The 24,488-nt window shown below is 35.6% G+C and overlaps 1 protein-coding gene across 2 annotated transcripts in view; it reads right to left on the bottom strand.

The window, feature by feature from the left end:
- The window catches only part of ref(2)P (refractory to sigma P), a 137,903-nt gene that overhangs the window by 60,807 nt on the left and 52,608 nt on the right, over positions 1-24,488 (bottom strand). The window contains exon 1 of one of the 2 annotated variants that reach the window (XM_081728407.1): positions 2,441-2,550. The exons of the other annotated variant lie outside the window; for it this stretch is intronic. Coding sequence (XP_081584533.1) covers positions 2,441-2,535 — 95 coding nt within the window. The 5' untranslated portion in view covers positions 2,536-2,550. Of the gene's footprint in view, positions 1-2,440; positions 2,551-24,488 lie in introns of those variants that run through there. 2 annotated transcript variants of the gene reach the window in all.

The raw sequence follows: 24,488 nt of genomic DNA on the forward strand, positions 1-24,488 counted from the left end.
TAACGTCTCGTTCAGCAGCGAGGCTATGTGAGACGTGGACCTACTGATTAGCGGGAATCCGAACCACATGAGCTCCGGCCAGGAATCGAACCCGGTATCCCACGCCAAAGGCGCGTACGCTAACCGATTACCCACGAAGAAGATCCCGGTTCGATTCCGGGATCATGAACATTTCCGGTTGTACCGTAAAGCGCTGTAGAGCGAAACGGTAACAGAGAGATCCGATTTTCTCCAATCGGTTAAGCATCCCAAGAATACATAATATCTAAACTCTACTAAAACAGAAAGTGGTAGAAATCCATTACAAGTTCTGGTTTCAATATTGATTTTCATAGAACAACAACGACAAAAAATAGCGAGAAGCGGTTTCTTGGAATCGATTTGGCGTTATAAAGTAGTTACCATCTTTCCTCTAACTCTTTATTCAAACCAAAAAAAAAAAAAAAAAAAAAGCTAAAATCAACTACTTTTTTAAATTTTTTGGTCGCCTTAGAATAAGAATCGTAATATATAGCGAGAAGCAATTTTCTGTAGCCAATTATGCGTTCCAAAATATATTCCATCTATACTTTAATTTCTCGATTAAAAGCAAAAGTGGCACACATTTACCACTTCCAGTTTTAACGTTGATTATTATAGAGTGTAAACTTTAATATATAGTGAGAATCCTCCGTATCACCAATACATTTCGTTTCCATCCGTAAGTTTCCACTAAAATCAGAAATGTTAGAAGTCCACTACGACTTCTAATTTCAATATTGACCTACACAGAGCAAAAGTTATAACAGATAGCGAGAAGCGGTTTTACGGAATCTACCTATTCTAAGAATAGGTACTATCTTATCTATTAACTCCCTACTCAAACAGGAAGTTGTATATACAAATCAACCACTTACGGTTATAAAGTTGGTAGTTATAAACTGAAAAAAGGAACAAATAACAAGCAGTGGTAGTCTATAATCGATTAAGCTTCCCAAGAATATATTCTATTTCCAGTCTAACCTTCGCAGTAACACCACGAGTGGCACATAATTAACTACTTTCGATTTTAACGTTGATCCTTTTGGAGTAGAAACGGTAATGGATAAAAGAAGTTTCCTGCAATCGCTTAAGCGTCTTAACAATACATTTTATATCAATCTTTAAGCCTCTACTAACATCGGAAATGGTAAAAATTAACTACGACTTCCGGTTTCAATGTTAAGCCAAATAGAGCGTAAACGCTAAAAGAAAGCGAGAAGCGGTTTTAAGGAATTGATTTAACGTTCTAAGAATAGGTACAATCTTCTTTCTTAACTCCCTATTGAAACCGGAAGTCTTAGAAATCAACCATTTCCCATTTTAACGTTAATTATTATAGAGTGAAAACGGTATCATATGGTTAGAAACGATTTTTTGTAACCAATTAAGTATCCCAAGAATATATTACATTTCCACTCTAGTCTCTCTACTAAAACTAGAAGTGTTATAAATTCACTACAATTTCCGATTTAAATAATAATTTAGAAAATATCACACCATACAAACTAAACTCCATCACGTGGTATACACGTGGCACTGCTACTTGTTTAGTGTTACATGATTCATAGTAAATAACTAAGTCATTACACAATAGAATTTCAATAATAAATTTTGTTTAATGGTTGTTAAAACCAACGATGTTATAAAATAGAGGATCTATCTATGCGACAAAATAGTGGTCATACGTCAAAGTTTAGCCACCCCTACTCTGCCCACTCCGCCCTAATGAGATTGCAATGTTTTGAGCCAATATTCATGGCGGAAACGAGAGTAGCCAATCAGACTCGATTGCTGTGCCGATGCTCGATTGTTTTTCGGCTTCATTGAGATAATAGGAGGTAATAGTTTTTTTTTTCCTTTCCTTCATAGAAAGATACAAATGGGCAGATCCTTGCCATCATCCTTGCTTAAAACACATTCTTCGTAGACCTCTTCTGACGCGGAAGGATTCTGATAACTTCTAGATGAAATTGAGAAGAAAATCGGGGCGTGACGAATAAATTTTCAAAGTGAGACAAGAAAATTTCAACAATCGAGACAATACTTCTATAAAATGTACGAGACGAGACAGGAGTAGGCCTACCTTATTTCTCGTCTCGTAAGCAACAAATAGTAGTGAGTAAGACGCATTTTGTGATCGTTATCCGTCATCTCCATGGTATCATAGACGGTTTCATGTACAAATTTGAGGTTGTAAATCCTGTTGCTCATCTCAGATTATATTAAAGGGGCTATTTTGTGGATTTCAGTTGAGAAATCTTTCGTAGGACCTAAAACTATGTATAGAATCTCTGCCTAACTTGAAAATGAAACCAATACTTTAAAAATATTAGAAAAGAGGCATGAGTGATAAAAGGTAAAAGAGGACGAGATAGAAAGAATTAGCTTTCAGTTTAAGAACAGATACTAAACACAGTACCTTATTCGTAAATGACGACTATAAGGGGCTCTCCACCTCTCACTGTAAGGATTTGACAACACACTCACAAAGCTTTTTATGGGAACTCCCAACATTTGCTCTATGGACTCGTTACTGTAAGGAACGACGAAACAAGGCTACGACCTGCCAGCCAGTTTGGACTACTCGAGTCTTTTTGACACCCACATCTTTGTCTCTCTTACGCTATGATAAACTTAGCGACCGTCTTCGCTAGTGCCTCATTGTCAGGTTCTCTCTCGATCTTCACACATACACACTCTACGCCTAAGTTCAAATCCTCCACGAGACATCCTGTCTTGTGGTTTTCATTTCCGCAGGAAGTTTGATACAACAATGATTTTAGCTCTTTGAACGCGGAAAGTAAAGTTAATAATAACTTTTTTTTTCAAAAAGCAATATTAATCCACTTCAACAAAAGCGATAAAAAGAAGAAAACAATAAAAGCGCTAAAAAGCACAAAATATTAATAATAGAGCGCTTTAAAAAAATTATCTATAAAATAAAATTGAAGTTTGTGCCAGGCCAAACAAATTCATGCCTCATTAAATTATCATCGAAACTAATTTTACATTAGATATTAATTTGTTTGACTTGGCACAGACTTTAACTTTTTTTTTTTTTTTTTTTTTTTTTACGATGGTAATAAATTTTATGTTTTTAATCGTTTCCTATTACGAGGCGCATCCAGAAAGTAACTTTCCCACCCGTCCCATAGCTAGAAAACCGTATGATAAGCGCAGTGAGAGGCCAACCGTCATCACAGACGATTTGTGGACTTGGTTCGGGAACGCATCATACAGAATCGTCGCTTCACAATAACGAAACTCAGCGGTCAGTTCCCACAGATTTCCTGCTCCTTAATGCACACCATTATCATGGAGCGCCTGCTGTTCAAGAAGTTGTGTGCCAGGTGGGTGCCGAAGCAACTGACTCCAGAACACACAGGAAGGTGCATAGGGTTGACATTTTTGGAACGATACTACGATGAGGGAAAAGAGTTTCTGGATCGGATCATCACAGAGCATGAAACGTGGGTTGTTTACAGGACTCAAAATGCACATTTTGGTGTCCTGCTGCAAATTGTCTACACCAGCAACGCACCATCTGCTTGCTCATGACGTTAGGCCCATAGACCTGGCACAGCTGACGATGGATTTCAATCGGCGCTATGCCCTATGCATTCAAAAACTACATCAGTGCTCGGACTTCACACATGGCGGGAGCTGAAATAGGAACGTCCATCTTCGACCAGTGTCACGACGCTACTTACAAGGGAACATCTTATATTGATAGTAGCATTACCCAATCAAACAATACACAATCGATAGAGGAGTGAAGAAAAGTGAGAAATCCAAAGTTTTACGGGCCAACACCCAGAAACACAGGAGATACAGAGGAAAGAAGGATCTAGAATCATGTGAAGATAGCAATGCAAAAGATACAGTAAAACAGAAAAAAGTTCAAAATGATTAAGATAATCAAAATGACATTCACACAACAGTATAGTAAGCAAACATTGTACCCACAGACATGCTCAATAACATCATATGTAATGCAGTGTTGCAAACTGAGCACAAAATGAAATTTTTAATATGACACGGAACACAAATTATAAAATCTAGAAAATCAAATTATGAGTAGAACCATACCTGTGAAGTCTTAGTGTATAGTGTTGCCAACGTTTGAAGATAGGCCCATATGAATTTCTATATGAATCTTGCTGTGCGTTGTTTATGTCCTGTGTTTTGGTACTATTCTGACATTTTCCTTTGGCAAAAGTGCTCTGACACTGTGATTCGTCCGTCATTTTTGTACTTCAGTCATTATATTTTTCTTCATGGTCTCATATTTTGGTTTCAGCTAGTTCGAGTCGAGTACTGTATGTACTCTTCTACATCCAAGATTCATCCCTTAGAAAATTGTTTATTAATTTTGTCTCTGAAGGGGCTTAACGTATCATACAATTGTTCGCCATTGCATTTTGATACGTTTTTGTTTATTGCTACTTATAGATTTTGTGTGGTTTTTGCTCAACAGGTGGCAGTGCATTCACTGTGCAAATTGCTGCCTCATGTATCCACAAGTGAATGGTGATCCCCTGATCGTTGTTGATGAAATTTTGTTCCATATGTGGCCTTTTGTGCTTGTGAATTGTTGTTTATGATCTGTATATGATATTTAGTGCTTTGTGATTGATCCTCAATAGTTAGTGTGATTACGTACCAGAAATAGGTAAAATACTGAACGGCACATCCCCTCGTAAACAAAGGAATTTACTGGCATGTACTATCGTGGCATTTCGCAACGTCAAATGGTAAAACAACTCTAACTGCATCATACAACGATTGGTAGAGTTATTAAAAAGCAAATAATGTATAATAACTCCTCTTTGAGAGACAAATGTGGCCAATGGCGAAAAACAAGCCCTCGGATAGACAGAAAAATTAAGGCCTTAGCTCTGACAAGCAGAGCATCTTCACGACAAATTGCTAAAACTGTGCCCGTTGATACTGCTTTTAGGGTAAGCTACGTAACAGTTGTTACACGGCTAAAGAAACAAGGAATTCGGAAGAAAACACCTAGAAAGAAGCCGATACTTAACGCAAATTACGTACGAGCCAGGAAACACTTTCTTTCCATATACGAAGCGTAGGGTGTTGAAGAATGGGAACATGTGATTTTCTCCGATGAAAAAAGTTTAGAGTGTTTGGGAATGACAGTGGCGTCCGACTATGGATGAAAAGTGGGGAAGAACTTAATAGCGACTGTATATCGCCGACAGAGAAGTTTGGTGAGAGTGTAATGGTGTGAGGCTGTTCCACGTCGAAAGATGTCGGAAGACTAGAAATTTGCAACAGGTCAATTAATGCACAGTATTACATGGATATTTTAAATCGTAAGCTTCTAGGAACAGCAAGGGATCATTTCTCAGGCAAAAACATAGATTATTTCATATTTCAAGATGATAATGCCTTGTGTCACAGAGCTGCTGTGGTTAAGAAGTGGTTATCAGACATGCATATCCAAAGGTTGCGGTGGCCACTAACTCTCCAGACATGAATCCTATTGAAAATTTATGGCATATCATGTCCCGCAAGCTCTCAGGGAAGTGCTTCCAAACAAGGAAGGAGTTTATTGAAGCTATGGTGCAAGTTTGGTTCCATGAGTTAGACGAATCCTTGTGCCAGTCTCTCGTGCACAGCATGCCAAGTACGTTGGCAGCACTGAAAGCGTCACATGGGAAACATACAAAGTACTGAATGGGATATATACACAGTTATAGCTTTTACATACTTAACAGTACTGTTCAAGAACACTCGCATCCATTTCTTGTTCATTAATGACATGTTAACATGTGTTCATACGAAGTTCATGAAAACAAATATGTTCATACTTTTTGTAATAATGGCTATTTGTAGCTTTTGTCTCTATATATGTAGTAGATAAAACACCAAACGATGTATGAGAAATAATTTGAAACCATTGCAATTAATATCTGTGACAATATATATAACAATTCGCAAAATGTATCGATTTTTCTTAGGTGGTGCAGTTATTTTGTAACAGACTGTATATATGCAGTGGCGTATTTAGGATTTTGTTTCGGGGAGGCTTGAGCCCGATAGCCACCCCTAAATACGCCACTGCATATGGTGTTTCAAAACAACACCAACAAAGTTTACGAGGTGATTCCTGACACCAAGAAAAAAGAAAGGTATAGACCAACCTGGGTGCAGAAATCAGTCATTTGCGAGTTATAGCCTGCCGAAAACATGAAAAAATAAAATTTAAAGATCCATAGCTCGAAGGGACCTACCGTAGTTGGGTCAAGACTTCACTTAAAAACTAGTATGTGCCCTATCCAAATTTACATGTTCCAGACCTGCGGTACTTTCGCTAGAATTTTTATAGGGGTAGTTGGTGAGTACTTCAAATTATTTGTTTGTAGACAAACCCCCTCTATAAAAATTGTTGTGGGAGTATCGCATTATTCTAAAACATATATTTTTGGATAGCGCATATATTAGTTGCTAAGTGAAGTCTTAATCTATACTTTTTGTCTTATCTTGGTGTCAGGAATCAGGTCCCAAACCCCGTTGTCAGTGTTGTTTTGAAACACACTGTATTGAGAAACTTCTCATTTTTTAAGTCGGTTAATAAAAGTCAGAATACTTTCAAACTTATAATCCCACGAACAACGACTACTTTAACAATTAGTGGTCACTCCAAGCAGTGAAGAAGTCAGCTTTAATTTCTTGGGGGACGAACGGAAGGGGCAGCGAAAATTTTGAGGAGACGGCTATTGCCTTGTAAACAGTGGCGTAAATACACCGGAGCTGCCGGGACGGTGCCCCAGGGCCCCAGAGGTTTGGGGATGTTTAAGGGGGCGGGACTCCGTCGAAGAAAATGAAAAACGCAAATGCGAAATTCAGTCTGTCACAAAAAGTATTTTGGGAAAACGAAAAAAATATATACTGAAAAAAACGTGATAATGATGCTACATTTCTAGACCTCCCTGTTCAGTACGTTTTCTTTTTTTTCTTTTTTTTTTCAATCAATCATGACAAAAAACATCACTCGATACTAATGTCGATCATTTTCGATCAGTTTTATGTCACCGCTTCCACTCCCCTAATGTGTTAGTGGTTCTTATCCTCACAGAACTCTTTTCAAGACTGTAAGTACTTGTAATATATGTACTAAGTTTGACTAAAATTCCCAGGCATCCCACAGGTATACTGAAGAATACATACACACTTCTACTACTAACAATAATGATGATGATAATAGTTTCTTGTTTCGATTCTTTCGATTGTTTTGTTACAGTTTTTCCCCTCTTTCCAGTCCTGGGAGAGATATTTCATTTCCATGTACTTTTTCTTCATCATATCTTGTATTATTTGGTCCGGATATTTCAATCGCGACTTTCCTCTAGGTATTTTTCCATCTGCTGTTCCTTCCATGTCTCATGTGTCCAATTATTCTTTCTCTTCTTTTCGAAATATTTTTCAGTAAATTCCATTCTACTCCTACCATTTCCAATACCCTTTTATTTGACTTTTTATCCAACCATACAATTTTCTACATTCTTCTTTAATACCACATTTTAAAAGCTTCCAATCTCCACTTTTCATCTTGTCCTAGTGTCCGTGCCTCACATTCGTAATGCCACACTTTACGTAAGTATATGCTGTCATTCGTCTTTTCTTTAGTTTTATATTAATGCTTCCGGTTAGAAGTTTCTGTTTTTCTCCAAATGATTTCTTAGCCTAAGCTATTCTTGATTTTACATCTTGTTTGCACCTATTACCATTCGTAATTTTACTTTCTAAGTAACAGACTACACACAAACTGAAAAGTTTCTCTTTTATAATAAAGCTCTTCTTGCTGGTCTAGTGGCTGGCGTGTGTCTTTTGTGCACGTGAATCCTGGTTCGATTCCCGGGGATACAGCACAAAAGTTTTAATTTCACAGTCATTCATGGAAATCAATTATACGTTTCCTTTAGCCTAAAAGGTATCGCATAGTAGTTGGACATTAAAATTTTTTTTTTCCTTTTAAAATAATAATAAAAATACATGTGTAGTAATTGTTATTGTGTTAGAGGACAAAGGTTACTGGAAAGAATGTTGATTAGTTTGTACTAATTAATCTTGATTCAAACGTAGCTTAATAGGCGAACAGTTGCCAACTATTCTAAAGAGTATTAGATATTTGATATCAAAATATAAATATACAAAATGTCAAATCGGTTATACGCCATCATCGTTCGTAAACTTCTTATTAATCTTAAACAGGCTTTTAACTCTATTAAACGAGGAGTAGTGTAGAAAACTTATAATCTTGGGAGAATTTAAAATTCCCAAGTGAATTGTTCGAAAAGTAAGAAACAAACTATAACAAACCTGGATAAATGTTGCAATTCGTTGGCAATCTTCGTGAAGGCTATGTGAGTATTTAAGCAGTATACCATGACTTAACACTTCGAATAGAAAGCAGCATGCCTTTTCAGTACAATAAGCATGAAGCATAATAGTTTTTTATGCCTTTCCTCTACTGAAGTGTTATTTTAAAAAATAAGAAAAGCGGAAATTATGTGATTTTGGAATCTGTTTGCTGCACACTTTATTGCATATTGTTCATTCTGTAGTTTAATGTCTTTCTCCAGTAATAGACAATTTCATTCTAGTTTTAAACAATTCCTTTCACATATTCATACATACTGAATTACTTTTACTTATGTAGTTTGTTCTTTGGACATTAGCGTCTCCTTTCAGCACGGAGGTTATAAAATACGGGATAAAAATAAACGACCAAAAAACGTATTAAAACTAATGACGATCTTTGGTCGTTTACTTTTGAATTGAGTTGATTTTGAGTTTAATGTCCCTTTCAGTAGCGAGGCTATTTGAGACGTGGTCCTATTGATTAATGTAGAACCCGAACCACATAAACCCCCACTAGTAATCGAACACGGATCTCCAACGCCAAAGGCGCGTACGCTAATCGCTTGACCACCAGAAGGAGCTCTGTCGTTTATTTACGTTCGATACTTTATGGAAATTTGACCTATAGTTTATGGTGGAATTCGAACTATCTAAAGCGTTACAATTCTAATACTCTCAACAGGGATTTGAACCCGGGATACCGTGGACTCAAGGCGTGCGATCTAGCCACTATAACAGAGGGGAAGTTTTTTTTTTTTTAACTTACGCTTCTTTTATGTAAAGTGGTTTAATTGAGATCTATGTGAGAGTCGAGTTTACTGTAGTTATAATGCGAATGGTTCGGTTTCTCTATAAAAGCTGATCAGAATGGGTGAGAATTAGGAATTGAAGATTTGTTATAATTGATATATTTTCTTTTCCCTTTCTTTTTCTTTTTCCTTTTCTTTTTTCTTTTTTCTTTTTTCTTGTATTTAAGCAATCTAAATGAAAATTTGTATGCACAATATGGAATCGGGCTACATGTCTGGTAACTCACAATTCAATGTACTTGTAGGCCCCGGCGGTTGTCTATTGTGAACAGGTTTCTGCAGTTTGCGTATGAAAATTTAATGCAATACTAACAGGTTCTTCACAACGTGATTGTCGATGGACGACCATTTTTCCTTACGCCTGTAACTGTACTTGCAGTCATAAGCTTCCTAAACAGTGCTCTCGATTATCTCTAACCGGATGTTTGTATTTCTATCCTTCAACACATGTCACCACCTTCGCTGAGCAATCACTAAGTTCCATATCTATATGCTGGAATCTCCGCTTGCTCATGAACAATCAAACGATTGGTCATCTTACTGAAAAGATCAAACATCATCATTGCGAAATTTGTACATAATTCTATTCCATACTGTACGAGGGGGAACCTAAAAGAAACCAAATTGAAAGCGCTAAGCCGTTCCTAGGTGTCGTAGAGACCTCTTCCGCTAGATGAGTCTAGTAGAGACCTTCCCAAATCAGTTGCCCAAGTGCTATTTACATAAGAGGTTAACGTTTGATCGTAGTGTTGTTTTTCTCAACTGTTCTCGTTAGCCGCCTGTGGAATCATTATGGCAGACTTAGAGAAACAAAAAATTTGTTTGAAATTTTGCTTCCTGCTTAAAATATCGCAACAGAAGCCTACCAAATGCTTCAACAGACTTTCAAGAAGAATGCTATGAGCCACTCACATGTTTTCTACTAGCTTGAGTGCTTTAAACGTAGTGAGATGAGTGTTGAAGATAATACTCGTTCTGGGCATCCTTTAACATCTCGAAATGACGAAAACATTGAAAATATTCGCAAAAAAGGTCAACGAGGATTGTCGTTTCACCATCGAGGAAATTTCTCAACAGACAGGAGTAAGTTGGAGTTCGTGCCAGCGAATTTTGACTGAAGATTTGTAATGAGACGTGTTGCCGCTAAGTTTGTTCCTCGGCTGCTCACACAGGATTAAGAAAACATTCGTCTGAATTTGAACCAGTACTTGAAAAATGTGAGTGAAAGTGATTCAAACTTTATGACCAACCCGAAACCAAGAAAGGGCCTAACCAGTGGAAGACTTCCGACCGAAAATAATAAGACAAGGGAGTTCCAATGTTAAGACGATGATCATTGTTTTTTCTTTTATGTTCCTGGAATTGTGCACCGGGAATCATTCCCCTGGTCAGACTGTTAACCAGTACTTGTATTTGGAGCTTTTAAGACGTTTGCAAGAGAATGTGCGGAGGAAACGCCCGGTACTCTAGCGATCAGGTGACTGGTTCCTTCACCATGACAATGCCTCATCACATACTTTCTTGTCTGTGAACCGCTAGTTGGGCTCTCAGGGATGGGTTATCGTTCCTTACCCTACAAGTTCGCCAGACCTAGTCCCTGTGACTTTTTCTGTTTCTGAGAATGAAATATAGTCTATATGTAAGTGAAGTATTTAATGACGTAGAGGCTATAAGAAGAGCTTCGCAGAAGGAAGTGAACAATAGCAAAGTTAAAGAGTCCCAGAAGTGCTTCAAACAGTGGTAAACAAAACTGGAGAACTGCGCCACATCTAACGAGAAGTACTTTGAAGAAGACTGAAAGAATTTTATAAAAAGCTTAATAAATTATTTTTAGAACAGAAATCCGGTTTCTTTTGTGTGTACTCGTACGTGTGCATAAAATTTCATTGAGGTTGCTCTATATACAGACGCTTATCAATTTAATGGAAACAGCCAAAAAGGTACAACTTACCGCCCTCAGAATATGGTGTTGGACCACATCTCGCCGTCTGAATAGCTCTGATATCACTTGGAGTGGAGTCATAGAGGTCGTGAATGATGAGTAATAAAATATTACACTATTCTGCGTACAGTGCATCACTCAATTCCGTGAGAAAGGATTGAGGAAAATCTGCACCGGATTCATATTTCCGAAGCGGACCACACATGTTCAATTATGTTCACGTCTGGGGTTAGGGTAGGCTAGCTTAGATGTTCAACTTTGTCCCGATGTTACCCAAACGGCTCTAGCTATGTAAATTGGTCCATTATTATCATGGAATATGGCTTCATTGCCAGGAAACAACATCTGGACAATAGGATCCACATGGTACCCTAAAATTTCGACATTGTCATGGACAGTGACACGACAGGCAAGTCTCAACACAGTGTTCACTGAAAACTAGAGTATTCAAGCCTACAGCATCACAGAACTACGTCCATGTTTCTCGAGTAGAGATACTGCAGATATTAGGTTTCTTTGAGGATCCGCCACACATAAACAAAGCCCATGATTTGAAATACAGTATGATAAACGATGACTCATCCGAGCATATTAAAAGTTTGCAGTTCATGCTATATGTTCGCAGTACCATTGATGTAGTGCTAAAGCTTTATAGTTCCTTATGAACAGTTTCGTCCGCGCTATCTGATCATGTACCGGTATGTCTATGTTTAAAAATTATAAAATTTTGATTTGTTTCGGTTCGGGGCGCCAAATTTTGTAAAAATCTAAATTGTGATAAGGTGTGGAGAAGAAGGGTGGTGGTGTGCTATTCCTTGTTTTGGACCTGCGCGACGATCGTTCTGGATGCTGGGTTCTCCGCAAGGACTTTCGCTGTGCCTTCCTCATAATCTGCAAGGGGCGACGAACTCTGGCCTGTCCTTCTCCACTGGGGAACTGCTTCTGCCGATTCATCTCACCATGCACTTTTCTACAGCATCACTTTCGATCATTACACTGCACTAAGATTACTGTTTCTATCTTGGGTGTAGTGTTGCACGGACTAATTTCTTTGAAAGTGTTTTTAAAAAGTGTTCATTGTAATGCAATCAAATCGTGTATTCTTAAGGCTAGTCTAAGTGGGTTTTGGAAATGTGCAAGCAATTTTTAAGTTTGTTTTCCTGACTCCTTATTAATTTTAGTTACACAAGTCCGTTGACGCTTGTTCTCTGAAATATTTATAGCTAATGTTATATGTATATGCGTGAAAATGTATCACCCACACAAAAATGTATGTAAATACTTTAATGTTCTTCGGAGTTTAGAGTTTTAGCTAAAGAAAATTTACTTATAAATGTCTGCGCTTTAGTGCCGCCGAAGACCGTACACTGGGCTCCTTTTGTAAGTTAGTCGTTCATTTTATCTTTTACTTACGTGTTGTATATGTTAGTGCAGTGTTGTAAAAAAACGTTTTTTTTTCTGTGAAGTTTTTTTTCAATAAAAAACATCGTTCTTTTTCATGTTTTTTTTTTCAAATTTCTGTTTTTTTTCTGGCAACTATTATTTATCGATTTACGTTGCAGATTATTGAAATAATCAACAGAACTTGAGTCGAAGCCCTCGTAACTTACAAATCTTTTGTTTCTTTGTACCTATATACTAGCAAAATTGTGTGATTATTCCTTTCGGCCCCAGGTCATTTTTGGCGTTTTCCTACATTTCCAGTTAGTGTCTTATTGCTCAAAAACCATTCATTCGATAGATATGGTTAAGTTCTTGTTTTTTAGAAAATGGATGTGGCTAGCTTTTGGTGTAAGTTGCATTGCAGTGTTGCCAATAGGTGGGAAATTATTGAGGGAAATGTAGGAGGGAAACTTTACAAAAAATTCCCTAACCGAATTTCAAAATTTTTTGTATCTAGTACCACTTAGTGTTGTAAATAGAAAAAAAACCGTTCGTATTTTTTCAGAAATGTACGTTTTTTTAGAAAAAAACATTGCCTCCCGTTTTTTTCTAAATTTCGTTTTTTTTTTCAAATAGTCATTTGTAATGCATCTTATGTCTATTTAAGTATTAAATATTTTTATGTAGGTATAATCACCATAAAATGCAACATAAATTAAACGCTAGATACTGATACGCTACAAATATTTTACAATTTACATGAATACCATACCTATTAACAATTCGGATTTCAGCAGTTTTCATCAATATCAACTAAGAAATAAAAGTAGAAATGAAATTTTGTTTTTTCGTGAAAGCAGGCCTTAAATAAGTACGAAAATAATGTCAGGAACAGTATAAAATTCAAATAACTTGTTTAAAGGTAAAAACTAATACTAATTTGCCTAATAGTATTTTTCTAAATGTCATATATAAATAACTTGTCGAGTAGGTATATGTGATATGCAGAGCCGGCTCTACCATATATGCAACATGTGCATTTGCGTGGAGCGGCAAGTTTGGATGGTCCGGCAAAATCTGTCATAAGTATATTATTTAAATTAAATATTTCTTGTTGGAAACAGACTTCATGATGATGGTAGTTACACTTACTAAGCTGACATTCTATTTGAATACTACATTCATAAACTATGTTTAGGTTGCATTAGTTTAAGGCCACATGGACAATGCTAAAGCAAATGGTCAGCTTGATTGTTGCCAAATGCAAGAATTCAATTCTCGAACAGTAGTGAATATTTGTTCCATTTAGTAAGTTATCACAGTTTTGATATGACAACTAGTCTTGTTTTTGTCAGAAGCAAGTTACTTATTATTGAAGATAGATTTTTTTTTTTTTAATGTTAACAGATATAGAAGGGAAATCAAGAAATAAAGATAAAAGAGCTAGTTGCACTGGAATTGCAAACTGATACATTGAGATTGAAGCTCGATAGTGAATTCTATAAAAAGGATTGCCATCTTTCCTCTGTAGGTGTGTTTGCTTTATCTTTCACTAACATAATAGATTAATATATATATATATATATATATATATATATATATATATATATATATATATATATATATATATATATATATATATATATATAAACAGACACAACGGGATTGCATTTTTATAAGTATTTAAGCCTTTCTGAGTGCAACTGCTCTTACCCTCACCTTTGTTGTTCATGCTGAAGTAGCATACTTAAAATCATGACTTTTAAGATTTGTTCTTTCTGGAGAAAGTGGGAGGCGGCAAGTTATACCATTGCATGGGGCGACAATTTGACTAGGACCGGCTCTGACGATATGTATATAAAAGACATGAATATAGGATGACACAATTTGAAGTAATGCAGGGTGTTTCAAAATTAATATTAGGGTTTTGAAACCTTGTAGTACCTATTACAATTAACTTACAATTATAAATATTATATCAAATGAAAGAGCAACTCAAACAATTTTGTACGCACACATGTACACTCATGTCCAAAATTATTGTCGCATGTTTATAAATATGTTGTTGTAGGAATATAATTTGATAACGAATTCGCCCGGTATTTCTTATAATGTTACTATGTGTATAATCGGCAAACACATGTATGTGGCAAATTTCATGTCAAAAGAGCAGTAAATAAGAACAATAAAACGAAAGTAAAACTTTCTTGTCCATTTAGCAACATTTTGTTTTACTCATTCTAATTTTCGTATTTATAATCCTTTTCCTATGAAATTTACCACAAATACACATTTCCCGATTATACATATAGTATCAGTATTAAAAATACCCTGCAAAATCATTATCAAATTATATTCTTACAAGAAGACAGTTATAGTTATGCGACAATCATTTTGGACATGAGTGTACATGCATTGTTTCTTCTGTCTGCCGTTCGAAAGAGCAAGCAGCAAAGATGTAAACTATAGAGCAGAAAGTTTTTTGTGTTTTAATAAAAACTAAATCTGTACAGTGCAACGGTCTGTGTGAAGAATATTAAGGAGACGCTTGCAACTACGTCCTTATCGTTTGCAGTTGCTACAGGTCTAAAGCCTACAGACTACGGTTTACGTGCCAATTTCGCAAGTGAAATATTGCTGCATAACAATGAAGATTTTCTGGATCGTGTCATCTTCAGTGATAAATCGAAATTTCACCTAAGAGCTAATGTGAACACTCATAATGTTTGTATCTGGCCGTCAGCAAATCTCAGGAGATGGTACACTTGAAACGAGACTCCCCTAAATTGAATGTGTTTTGTGCCATATGGCGGAAAGTTTATGGGCCTTTCTCGCCTATCGACTAGATGTGTGCCGTGTGACGAATGAATCTCACATTGAACACATGTAGCAAAGACTGTTTGAGGTGCATTTGAGGTTTGGTCTTTGAGTTGGTGTTTGAGGTCTTTTACTTGATGCATTGCTTATAATTGTACGTAAAATGTAATAAGTACTACGAAGACTTAAAACCCCAAAATTCATTTTGAAACACCCTGCATTTCTCACCAACAGTGTTGGAACTAAAATGTAAATAGGAAAGAAAATTTTCCTTATAAAGTTATTGTTTACAACAACGATATTATTATTAGTCGAGACTAACAACGATATTATTATTAGTCGAGACTATAACTACAACAACAACACGAGTTAGTAGTCAAAGAATGTAATCAAATGTATACTCGGTGGCCCAGGTGGCCAAAGTGGCACACACGGGTGCATTTGTTTAATCCGCTCCTGTGTGGACACTAATTAAGATATCGGGATATTATTTTTGCAAAATATGGTTGAACTATAGTTTATCATAGTAATTTTTTTCTTCTGGTGTCGAATTTCCTTCTCAAATTTCACCCCAGTCAAAAATTCGAGAATTTTCTAATTTCGAATTTCCTTTACTTCTTTTTTCCCTGTAGCTTCCTTCGTTGTAGAAGGACCTCCTTAAGACTTGCCAGGTAGATACCTCGGACGGATACCTAATTGTTGACATCAATTGGACTGGCCTGCGCGCAGTGTTGCCAATTAGGGAAATTAAAAGTTTCCTAAGTTTGGGCAAAAAATTAGACATTTTTGTTTATAAATCCGTACCTATATGTCCGAGTGCAAGTCAACTTACGCCAATCGAACATTTGTCCTTACTTAACAATGCAAGTACAGATCGTTACAATGGGGTAATTAGGGAACGCACGAAAAATTCGTATTTAGGTTTTAACACGATTTTTCTAGTTTGTCCCTACTTTTCTGTTTACCGTAATATATTTTTGGTAATTAGAAGTTTTGTTCCTTAAATATCGTCATAATATTCGTAAGATATATTAGTGATGTAACAGTGTTTAATTTAAGATAGTTTGCGTCTGTCTGGTAGCAGTGTTACCAGCTACAGAAAATTTTAATTCCAGATTTTAGGGGGAAATTTTGGAAAATTATCTGTTTTGTCTCTATTATTTCCCTCTTGTTGGCGATATAAGACCAAACGTACCAGTATCTGGAAGTCTCATCTTTGCTCTACACAACACACTATAGAAAGTTTCAATAGGATAATTAGAGGAAGTACAGTTGAGGTTTACAGTACACCTTGTTCTCTAATTGGGAAGATAACTGTGATTTTTTAAAAGGTAGAATGAGATATTTTTTATTGACATGCTTACTTTATTAGATATCGTCACATTACTTGTAGGATATATTAGAGGGATACCAAAGCTTATTTTAAGATAGTTTGTGTGTGTCTGATATTAGTGTTGCGAGCTACAGAAAATTTTAATTCCAGATTTTAGGGGCAAATTTTGAAAAAAAAAATACCTTTTTGCTTCTATTATTTCTGTCTTGTTGGCTACACTCGAACAAACTACCAGTGTCTAAAAGCCTCGTCTTTAGCCTACACAGCGCACCATAAAAAGTTTCACTAGAATAATTAGGGAAAGTACAGTTGAGGTTTATAACAAACCATGTTCTGTAAATGGTAAGAAAATGGTGAATTTCTGAGGTTGAATTAGATTTTTTAAAAATTTTCTTGCTTACTTTGTTAGATATCGCCATGATACTTGTAGGATATATTCTTGGAGTACCAAGGTTTCTTTTCAGATAGTTTTCGTCTGTCTGATGGCAGTTTTTCCAGCCAAAACAATTAATTCCCGCTTTTAGGTTAAAAATTTGGAAAATTTCCCTTTTCCCCTCTATTATTACCCTCTTACTGGCCACATTGAAACAAACGTACCACTACTTGAAAGCGTCCTCTTTTCCCTACAGAACGCACCATAAAAAGTTTCAATAGGATAATTAGAGAAGCTGTAGCCTCGGCATATTTGATATTTGCTTGTGAGGCGTAAAAAGTGTCAAAATTTCATGTGTATGACAGAATTTTTTCTTTCCCTCTTTGGATGGAAGCAAGCGACTTCAGGATTTCACTGTACCTTGTCAACACACCAAATATTTTTTTAGGTGACTTGAACCCATATAGCAGTAGTGGTACTAGTGTTGTAAAAAAACGGTTTTTTTTTCTGTGAAGTTTTTTTTTTTCAATAAAAAACATCGTTCTTTTTCATGTTTTTTTTTTTCAAATTTCTGTTTTTTTTTCTGGCAACTATTATTTATCGATTTACATTGCAGATTATTGAAATAATCAACAGAACTTGAGTCGAAGCCCTCGTAACTTACAAATCTTTTGTTTCTTTGTACCTATATACTAGCAAAATTGTGTGATTATTCCTTTCGGCCCCAGGTCATTTTTGGCGTTTTCCTACATTTCCAGTTAGTGTCTTATTGCTCAAAAACCATTCATTCGATAGATATGGTTAAGTTCTTGTTTTTTAGAAAATGGATGTGGCTAGCTTTTGGTGTAAGTTGCATTGCAGTGTTGCCAATAGGTGGGAAATTATTGAGGGAAATGTAGGGGGAAACTTTACAAAAAATTCCCTAACCGAATTTCAAAATTTTTTGTATCTAGTACCACTACTGCTATATGGGTTCAAGTCACTTAAAAAATATTTGGTGTGTTGACAAGGTACAGTGAAATCCTGAAGTCGCTTGCTTCCATCCAAAGAGGGAAAGAAAAAATTCTGTCATACACATGAAATTTTGACACTTTTTACGCCTCACAAGCAAATATCAAATATGCCGAGGCTACAGCTTCTCTAATTATCCTATTGAAACTTTTTATGGTGCGTTCTGTAGGGAAAAGAGGACGCTTTCAAGTAGTGGTACGTTTGTTTCAATGTGGCCAGTAAGAGGGTAATAATAGAGGGGAAAAGGGAAATTTTCCAAATTTTTAACCTAAAAGCGGGAATTAATTGTTTTGGCTGGAAAAACTGCCATCAGACAGACGAAAACTATCTGAAAAGAAACCTTGGTACTCCAAGAATATATCCTACAAGTATCATGGCGATATCTAACAAAGTAAGCAAGAAAATTTTTAAAAAATCTAATTCAACCTCAGAAATTCACCATTTTCTTACCATTTACAGAACATGGTTTGTTATAAACCTCAACTGTACTTTCCCTAATTATTCTAGTGAAACTTTTTATGGTGCGCTGTGTAGGCTAAAGACGAGGCTTTTAGACACTGGTAGTTTGTTCGAGTGTAGCCAACAAGACAGAAATAATAGAAGCAAAAAGGTATTTTTTTTTTTCAAAATTTGCCCCTAAAATCTGGAATTAAAATTTTCTGTAGCTCGCAACACTAATATCAGACACACACAAACTATCTTAAAATAAGCTTTGGTATCCCTCTAATATATCCTACAAGTAATGTGACGATATCTAATAAAGTAAGCATGTCAATAAAAAATATCTCATTCTACCTTTTAAAAAATCACAGTTATCTTCCCAATTAGAGAACAAGGTGTACTGTAAACCTCAACTGTACTTCCTCTAATTATCCTATTGAAACTTTCTATAGTGCGTTGTGTAGAGCAAAGATGAGACTTCCAGATACTGGTACGTTTGGTCTTATATCGCCAACAAGAGGGAAATAATAGAGACAAAACAGATAATTTTCCAAAATTTCCCCCTAAAATCTGGAATTAAAATTTTCTGTAGCTGGTAACACTGCTACCAGACAGACGCAAACTATCTTAAATTAAACACTGTTACATCACTAATATATCTTACGAATATTATGACGATATTTAAGGAACAAAACTTCTAATTACCAAAAATATATTACGGTAAACAGAAAAGTAGGGACAAACTAGAAAAATCGTGTTAAAACCTAAATACGAATTTTTCGTGCGTTCCCTAATTACCCCATTGTAACGATATGTACTTGCATTGTTAAGTAAGGACAAATGTTCAATTGGCGTAAGTTGACTTGCACTCGGACATATAGGTACGGATTTATAAACAAAAATGTCTAATTTTTTGCCCAAACTTAGGAAACTTTTAATTTCCCTAATTGGCAACACTGCGCGCAGGCCAGTCCAATTGATGTCAACAATTAGGTATCCGTCCGAGGTATCTACCTGGCAAGTCTTAAGGAGGTCCTTCTACAACGAAGGAAGCTTCAGGGAAAAAAGAAGTAAAGGAAATTCGAAATTAGAAAATTCTCGAATTTTTGACTGGGGTGAAATTTGAGAAGGAAATTCGACACCAGAAGAAAAAAATTACTATGATAAACTATAGTTCAACCATATTTTGCAAAAATAATATCCCGATATCTTAATTAGTGTCAACACAGGAGCGGATTAAACAAATGCACCCGTGTGTGCCACTTTGGCCACCTGGGCCACCGAGTATACATTTGATTACATTCTTTGACTACTAACTCGTGTTGTTGTTGTTGTTATAGTCTCGACTAATAATAATATCGTTGTTAGTCTCGACTAATAATAATATCGTTGTTGTAAACAATAACTTTATAAGGAAAATTTTCTTTCCTATTTACATTTTAGTTCCAACACTGTTGGTGAGAAATGCAGGGTGTTTCAAAATGAATTTTGGGGTTTTAAGTCTTCGTAGTACTTATTACATTTTACGTACAATTATAAGCAATGCATCAAGTAAAAGACCTCAAACACCAACTCAAAGACCAAACCTCAAATGCACCTCAAACAGTCTTTGCTACATGTGTTCAATGTGAGATTCATTCGTCACACGGCACACATCTAGTCGATAGGCGAGAAAGGCCCATAAACTTTCCGCCATATGGCACAAAACACATTCAATTTAGGGGAGTCTCGTTTCAAGTGTACCATCTCCTGAGATTTGCTGACGGCCAGATACAAACATTATGAGTGTTCACATTAGCTCTTAGGTGAAATTTCGATTTATCACTGAAGATGACACGATCCAGAAAATCTTCATTGTTATGCAGCAATATTTCACTTGCGAAATTGGCACGTAAACCGTAGTCTGTAGGCTTTAGACCTGTAGCAACTGCAAACGATAAGGACGTAGTTGCAAGCGTCTCCTTAATATTCTTCACACAGACCGTTGCACTGTACAGATTTAGTTTTTATTAAAACACAAAAAACTTTCTGCTCTATAGTTTACATCTTTGCTGCTTGCTCTTTCGAACGGCAGACAGAAGAAACAATGCATGTACACTCATGTCCAAAATGATTGTCGCATAACTATAACTGTCTTCTTGTAAGAATATAATTTGATAATGATTTTGCAGGGTATTTTTAATACTGATACTATATGTATAATCGGGAAATGTGTATTTGTGGTAAATTTCATAGGAAAAGGATTATAAATACGAAAATTAGAATGAGTAAAACAAAATGTTGCTAAATGGACAAGAAAGTTTTACTTTCGTTTTATTGTTCTTATTTACTGCTCTTTTGACATGAAATTTGCCACATACATGTGTTTGCCGATTATACACATAGTAACATTATAAGAAATACCGGGCGAATTCGTTATCAAATTATATTCCTACAACAACATATTTATAAACATGCGACAATAATTTTGGACATGAGTGTACATGTGTGCGTACAAAATTGTTTGAGTTGCTCTTTCATTTGATATAATATTTATAATTGTAAGTTAATTGTAATAGGTACTACAAGGTTTCAAAACCCTAATATTAATTTTGAAACACCCTGCATTACTTCAAATTGTGTCATCCTATATTCATGTCTTTTATATACATATCGTCAGAGCCGGTCCTAGTCAAATTGTCGCCCCATGCAATGGTATAACTTGCCGCCTCCCACTTTCTCCAGAAAGAACAAATCTTAAAAGTCATGATTTTAAGTATGCTACTTCAGCATGAACAACAAAGGTGAGGGTAAGAGCAGTTGCACTCAGAAAGGCTTAAATACTTATAAAAATGCAATCCCGTTGTGTCTGTTATATATATATATATATATATATATATATATATATATATATATATATATATATATATATATATATATATATTAATCTATTATGTTAGTGAAAGATAAAGCAAACACACCTACAGAGGAAAGATGGCAATCCTTTTTATAGAATTCACTATCGAGCTTCAATCTCAATGTATCAGTTTGCAATTCCAGTGCAACTAGCTCTTTTATCTTTATTTCTTGATTTCCCTTCTATATCTGTTAACATTAAAAAAAAAAAAAAAATCTATCTTCAATAATAAGTAACTTGCTTCTGACAAAAACAAGACTAGTTGTCATATCAAAACTGTGATAACTTACTAAATGGAACAAATATTCACTACTGTTCGAGAATTGAATTCTTGCATTTGGCAACAATCAAGCTGACCATTTGCTTTAGCATTGTCCATGTGGCCTTAAACTAATGCAACCTAAACATAGTTTATGAATGTAGTATTCAAATAGAATGTCAGCTTAGTAAGTGTAACTACCATCATCATGAAGTCTGTTTCCAACAAGAAATATTTAATTTAAATAATATACTTATGACAGATTTTGCCGGACCATCCAAACTTGCCGCTCCACGCAAATGCACATGTTGCATATATGGTAGAGCCGGCTCTGCATATCACATATATCTACTCGACAAGTTATTTATATATGACATTTAGAAAAATACTATTAGGCAAATTAGTATTAGTTTTTACCTTTAAACAAGTTATTTGAATTTTATACTGTTCCTGACATTATTTTCGTACTTATTTAAGGCCTGCTTTCACGAAAAAACAAAATTTCATTTCTACTTTTATTTCTTAGTTGATATTGATGAAAACTGCTGAAATCCGAATTGTTAATAGGTATGGTATTCATGTAAATTGTAAAATATTTGTAGCGTATCAGTATCTAGCGTTTAATTTATGTTGCATTTTATGGTGATTATACCTACATAAAAATATTTAATACTTAAATAGACATAAGATGCATTACAAATGACTATTTGAAAAAAAACGAAATTTAGAAAAAAACGGGAGGCAATGTTTTTTTCTAAAAAAACGTACATTTCTGAAAAAATACGAACGGTTTTTTTTCTATTTACAACACTATGTTAGTGTATTGTGTGAGACAAACATGGTGTATCACTAGTTGCTTGCGACTCACTTCCTATTCCTGTTTGCGACTGACTCGAAATTTTGAATTCTCAACTTGCCGATCTTTTGGGACACGCCTCTAACTGTGTTTTTGATTTCCTCCTTTTTCTCTCATTCGTCGAATTGTTCGTTGCGTCCTCAATTTTATTTTACTTGTATCCCGCATTTACGGTGCTCGAGCGTCGTTTTTCCAAAGTACGTGATCTCTTTAAATTTCACAAGTTATTTCTAAATTTTTTATGGAATTTCATCTGGAGTCTTGTCGTCTGGTTCGTGCTGTTAGAGCAACTTACAAATCTGTGCAAAAAATCTTATCTAACTTTTACATGGAGACATCTTGACTGAGATGTGGGTATAACAAATTAGCAGAAATTATTTTCCACTTCGATTCTATTCAGTTTGATAGACTTTGCTATTTTTCTCCTCTTCCACAGAAAGATGTTAAAAGCTCTTTTGTTTATATGCTTGGGTTCGTGAACGTCCTCTGTATGTGTGAGGTCGTGTGGCTTACACGTTCGTCATAGGCATTGTTATAAAGGACAAAAGAAAGGTAGCCTTCCTTCCTTGCCGCAACAAGAGGTATCCAAGTTAAAAAAAAAAAAAAAAAGCATCTTACGTTTGGATAGGGAAAGAAAATAAATAATACTGTTTCAGTTCTCTTTGCTTTTTTTACACACAAAATTTAAAATGGCATTCACTCAAGTTGTTTTAATCACATGCATAATTAAATCAAATGATTTTTTTAAAAATTAAATAAAAAATAAATATGAAGCAACTGTCACATATGTTCATGTCATATGTCACTTAACGTGCTTGTTGACACTGGCTTTAGGAGGTGCTGCTTGAGTTTCTCCGTCACTTGAACCATAGCCACATTGTAGTTCTAAGTGACAATCTGCTTTAATGCTTGACTGCACCTGCTCCTAAATGATTTTCTTCCGATCACTGTTTCTCCTAATCGATGTGGTTCCCCGTGAGTTTGTAGGATCATATTACCCGTTTCCTGTATTGGCAATTCATTTCGCATGTTTGCGGTACAATTTTTTTCTTAAATTTCAACCTGACAACTAATGTTATGCAGACTAAGCAAGCACATAAATTATTCCTAGTTCTTCATCACTGTCTCTTTAATGGTCCCCGATTTATTATTATTTTTAGTAGTGAAACTAACCAAAATTTCCATGCCCGACATGCACCTATTAAAATATTCCATAGCCTGCATGTTACTTGATGCAAAATATTTTATGAAAATACTACAAGGAAAAATTTTAGAATTACGTTAAAAGCTTTAGTTTTGTGGGTTGTCATTTTCAAACTTCCGTTGCGAATGATCCAGTTAAACAAATATTGCCAATGAACTTCATTTTATTTAATTTCTTTGATGAATTTTCTTTCAGTGATGACTAGTATTGTTCAGAGTGAACGTTTATTTGCTAAACTGAAATTACTATAAAACTAAGAAACAACATGGCATATTCACTAATAATTCAAAAGTGACCACATATGTTCAATTATGTTCAGGTCTGGGGGTTAGGCGAACCAGAATAGGTGTTTAACTTCGTTCCGGTGTTCCTCAAACCACACCGCAACAGCTACAGATATTTCATGGAGCCCGTTGTTACACTGGAATATATTGTCATTGCCCGGAAAGAACATCTGGACCGTAGGATCAATGTGATACCCTAAAATGCCAACATAATCACGGGTAGTGGTAAACGTCAGCACAGACTCACTGAAAATCAGAATATTGCGACACAAAACATCACAGAGCCAGTGCCATGTTCCACGGTTTTGCGGAAGCACTGCAGATCATAAGCTTCTTTGGACATCCACCATACATAAACATGACCTAAGGTGAACGATAACTCATCCGACCATATCACACGTTTCCAATCATCAGCGGTTCATGTTGCATATTCACGGCACCACTTGCGTCATGCTAAAATGTTATAGGTCC

Source organism: Thermobia domestica, chromosome 10 (genome assembly GCF_964235325.1).
Source record: "Thermobia domestica chromosome 10, izTheDome1.hap1.1, whole genome shotgun sequence".
In the NCBI taxonomy this organism is placed as follows: Eukaryota; Metazoa; Arthropoda; class Insecta; order Zygentoma; family Lepismatidae; genus Thermobia; species Thermobia domestica.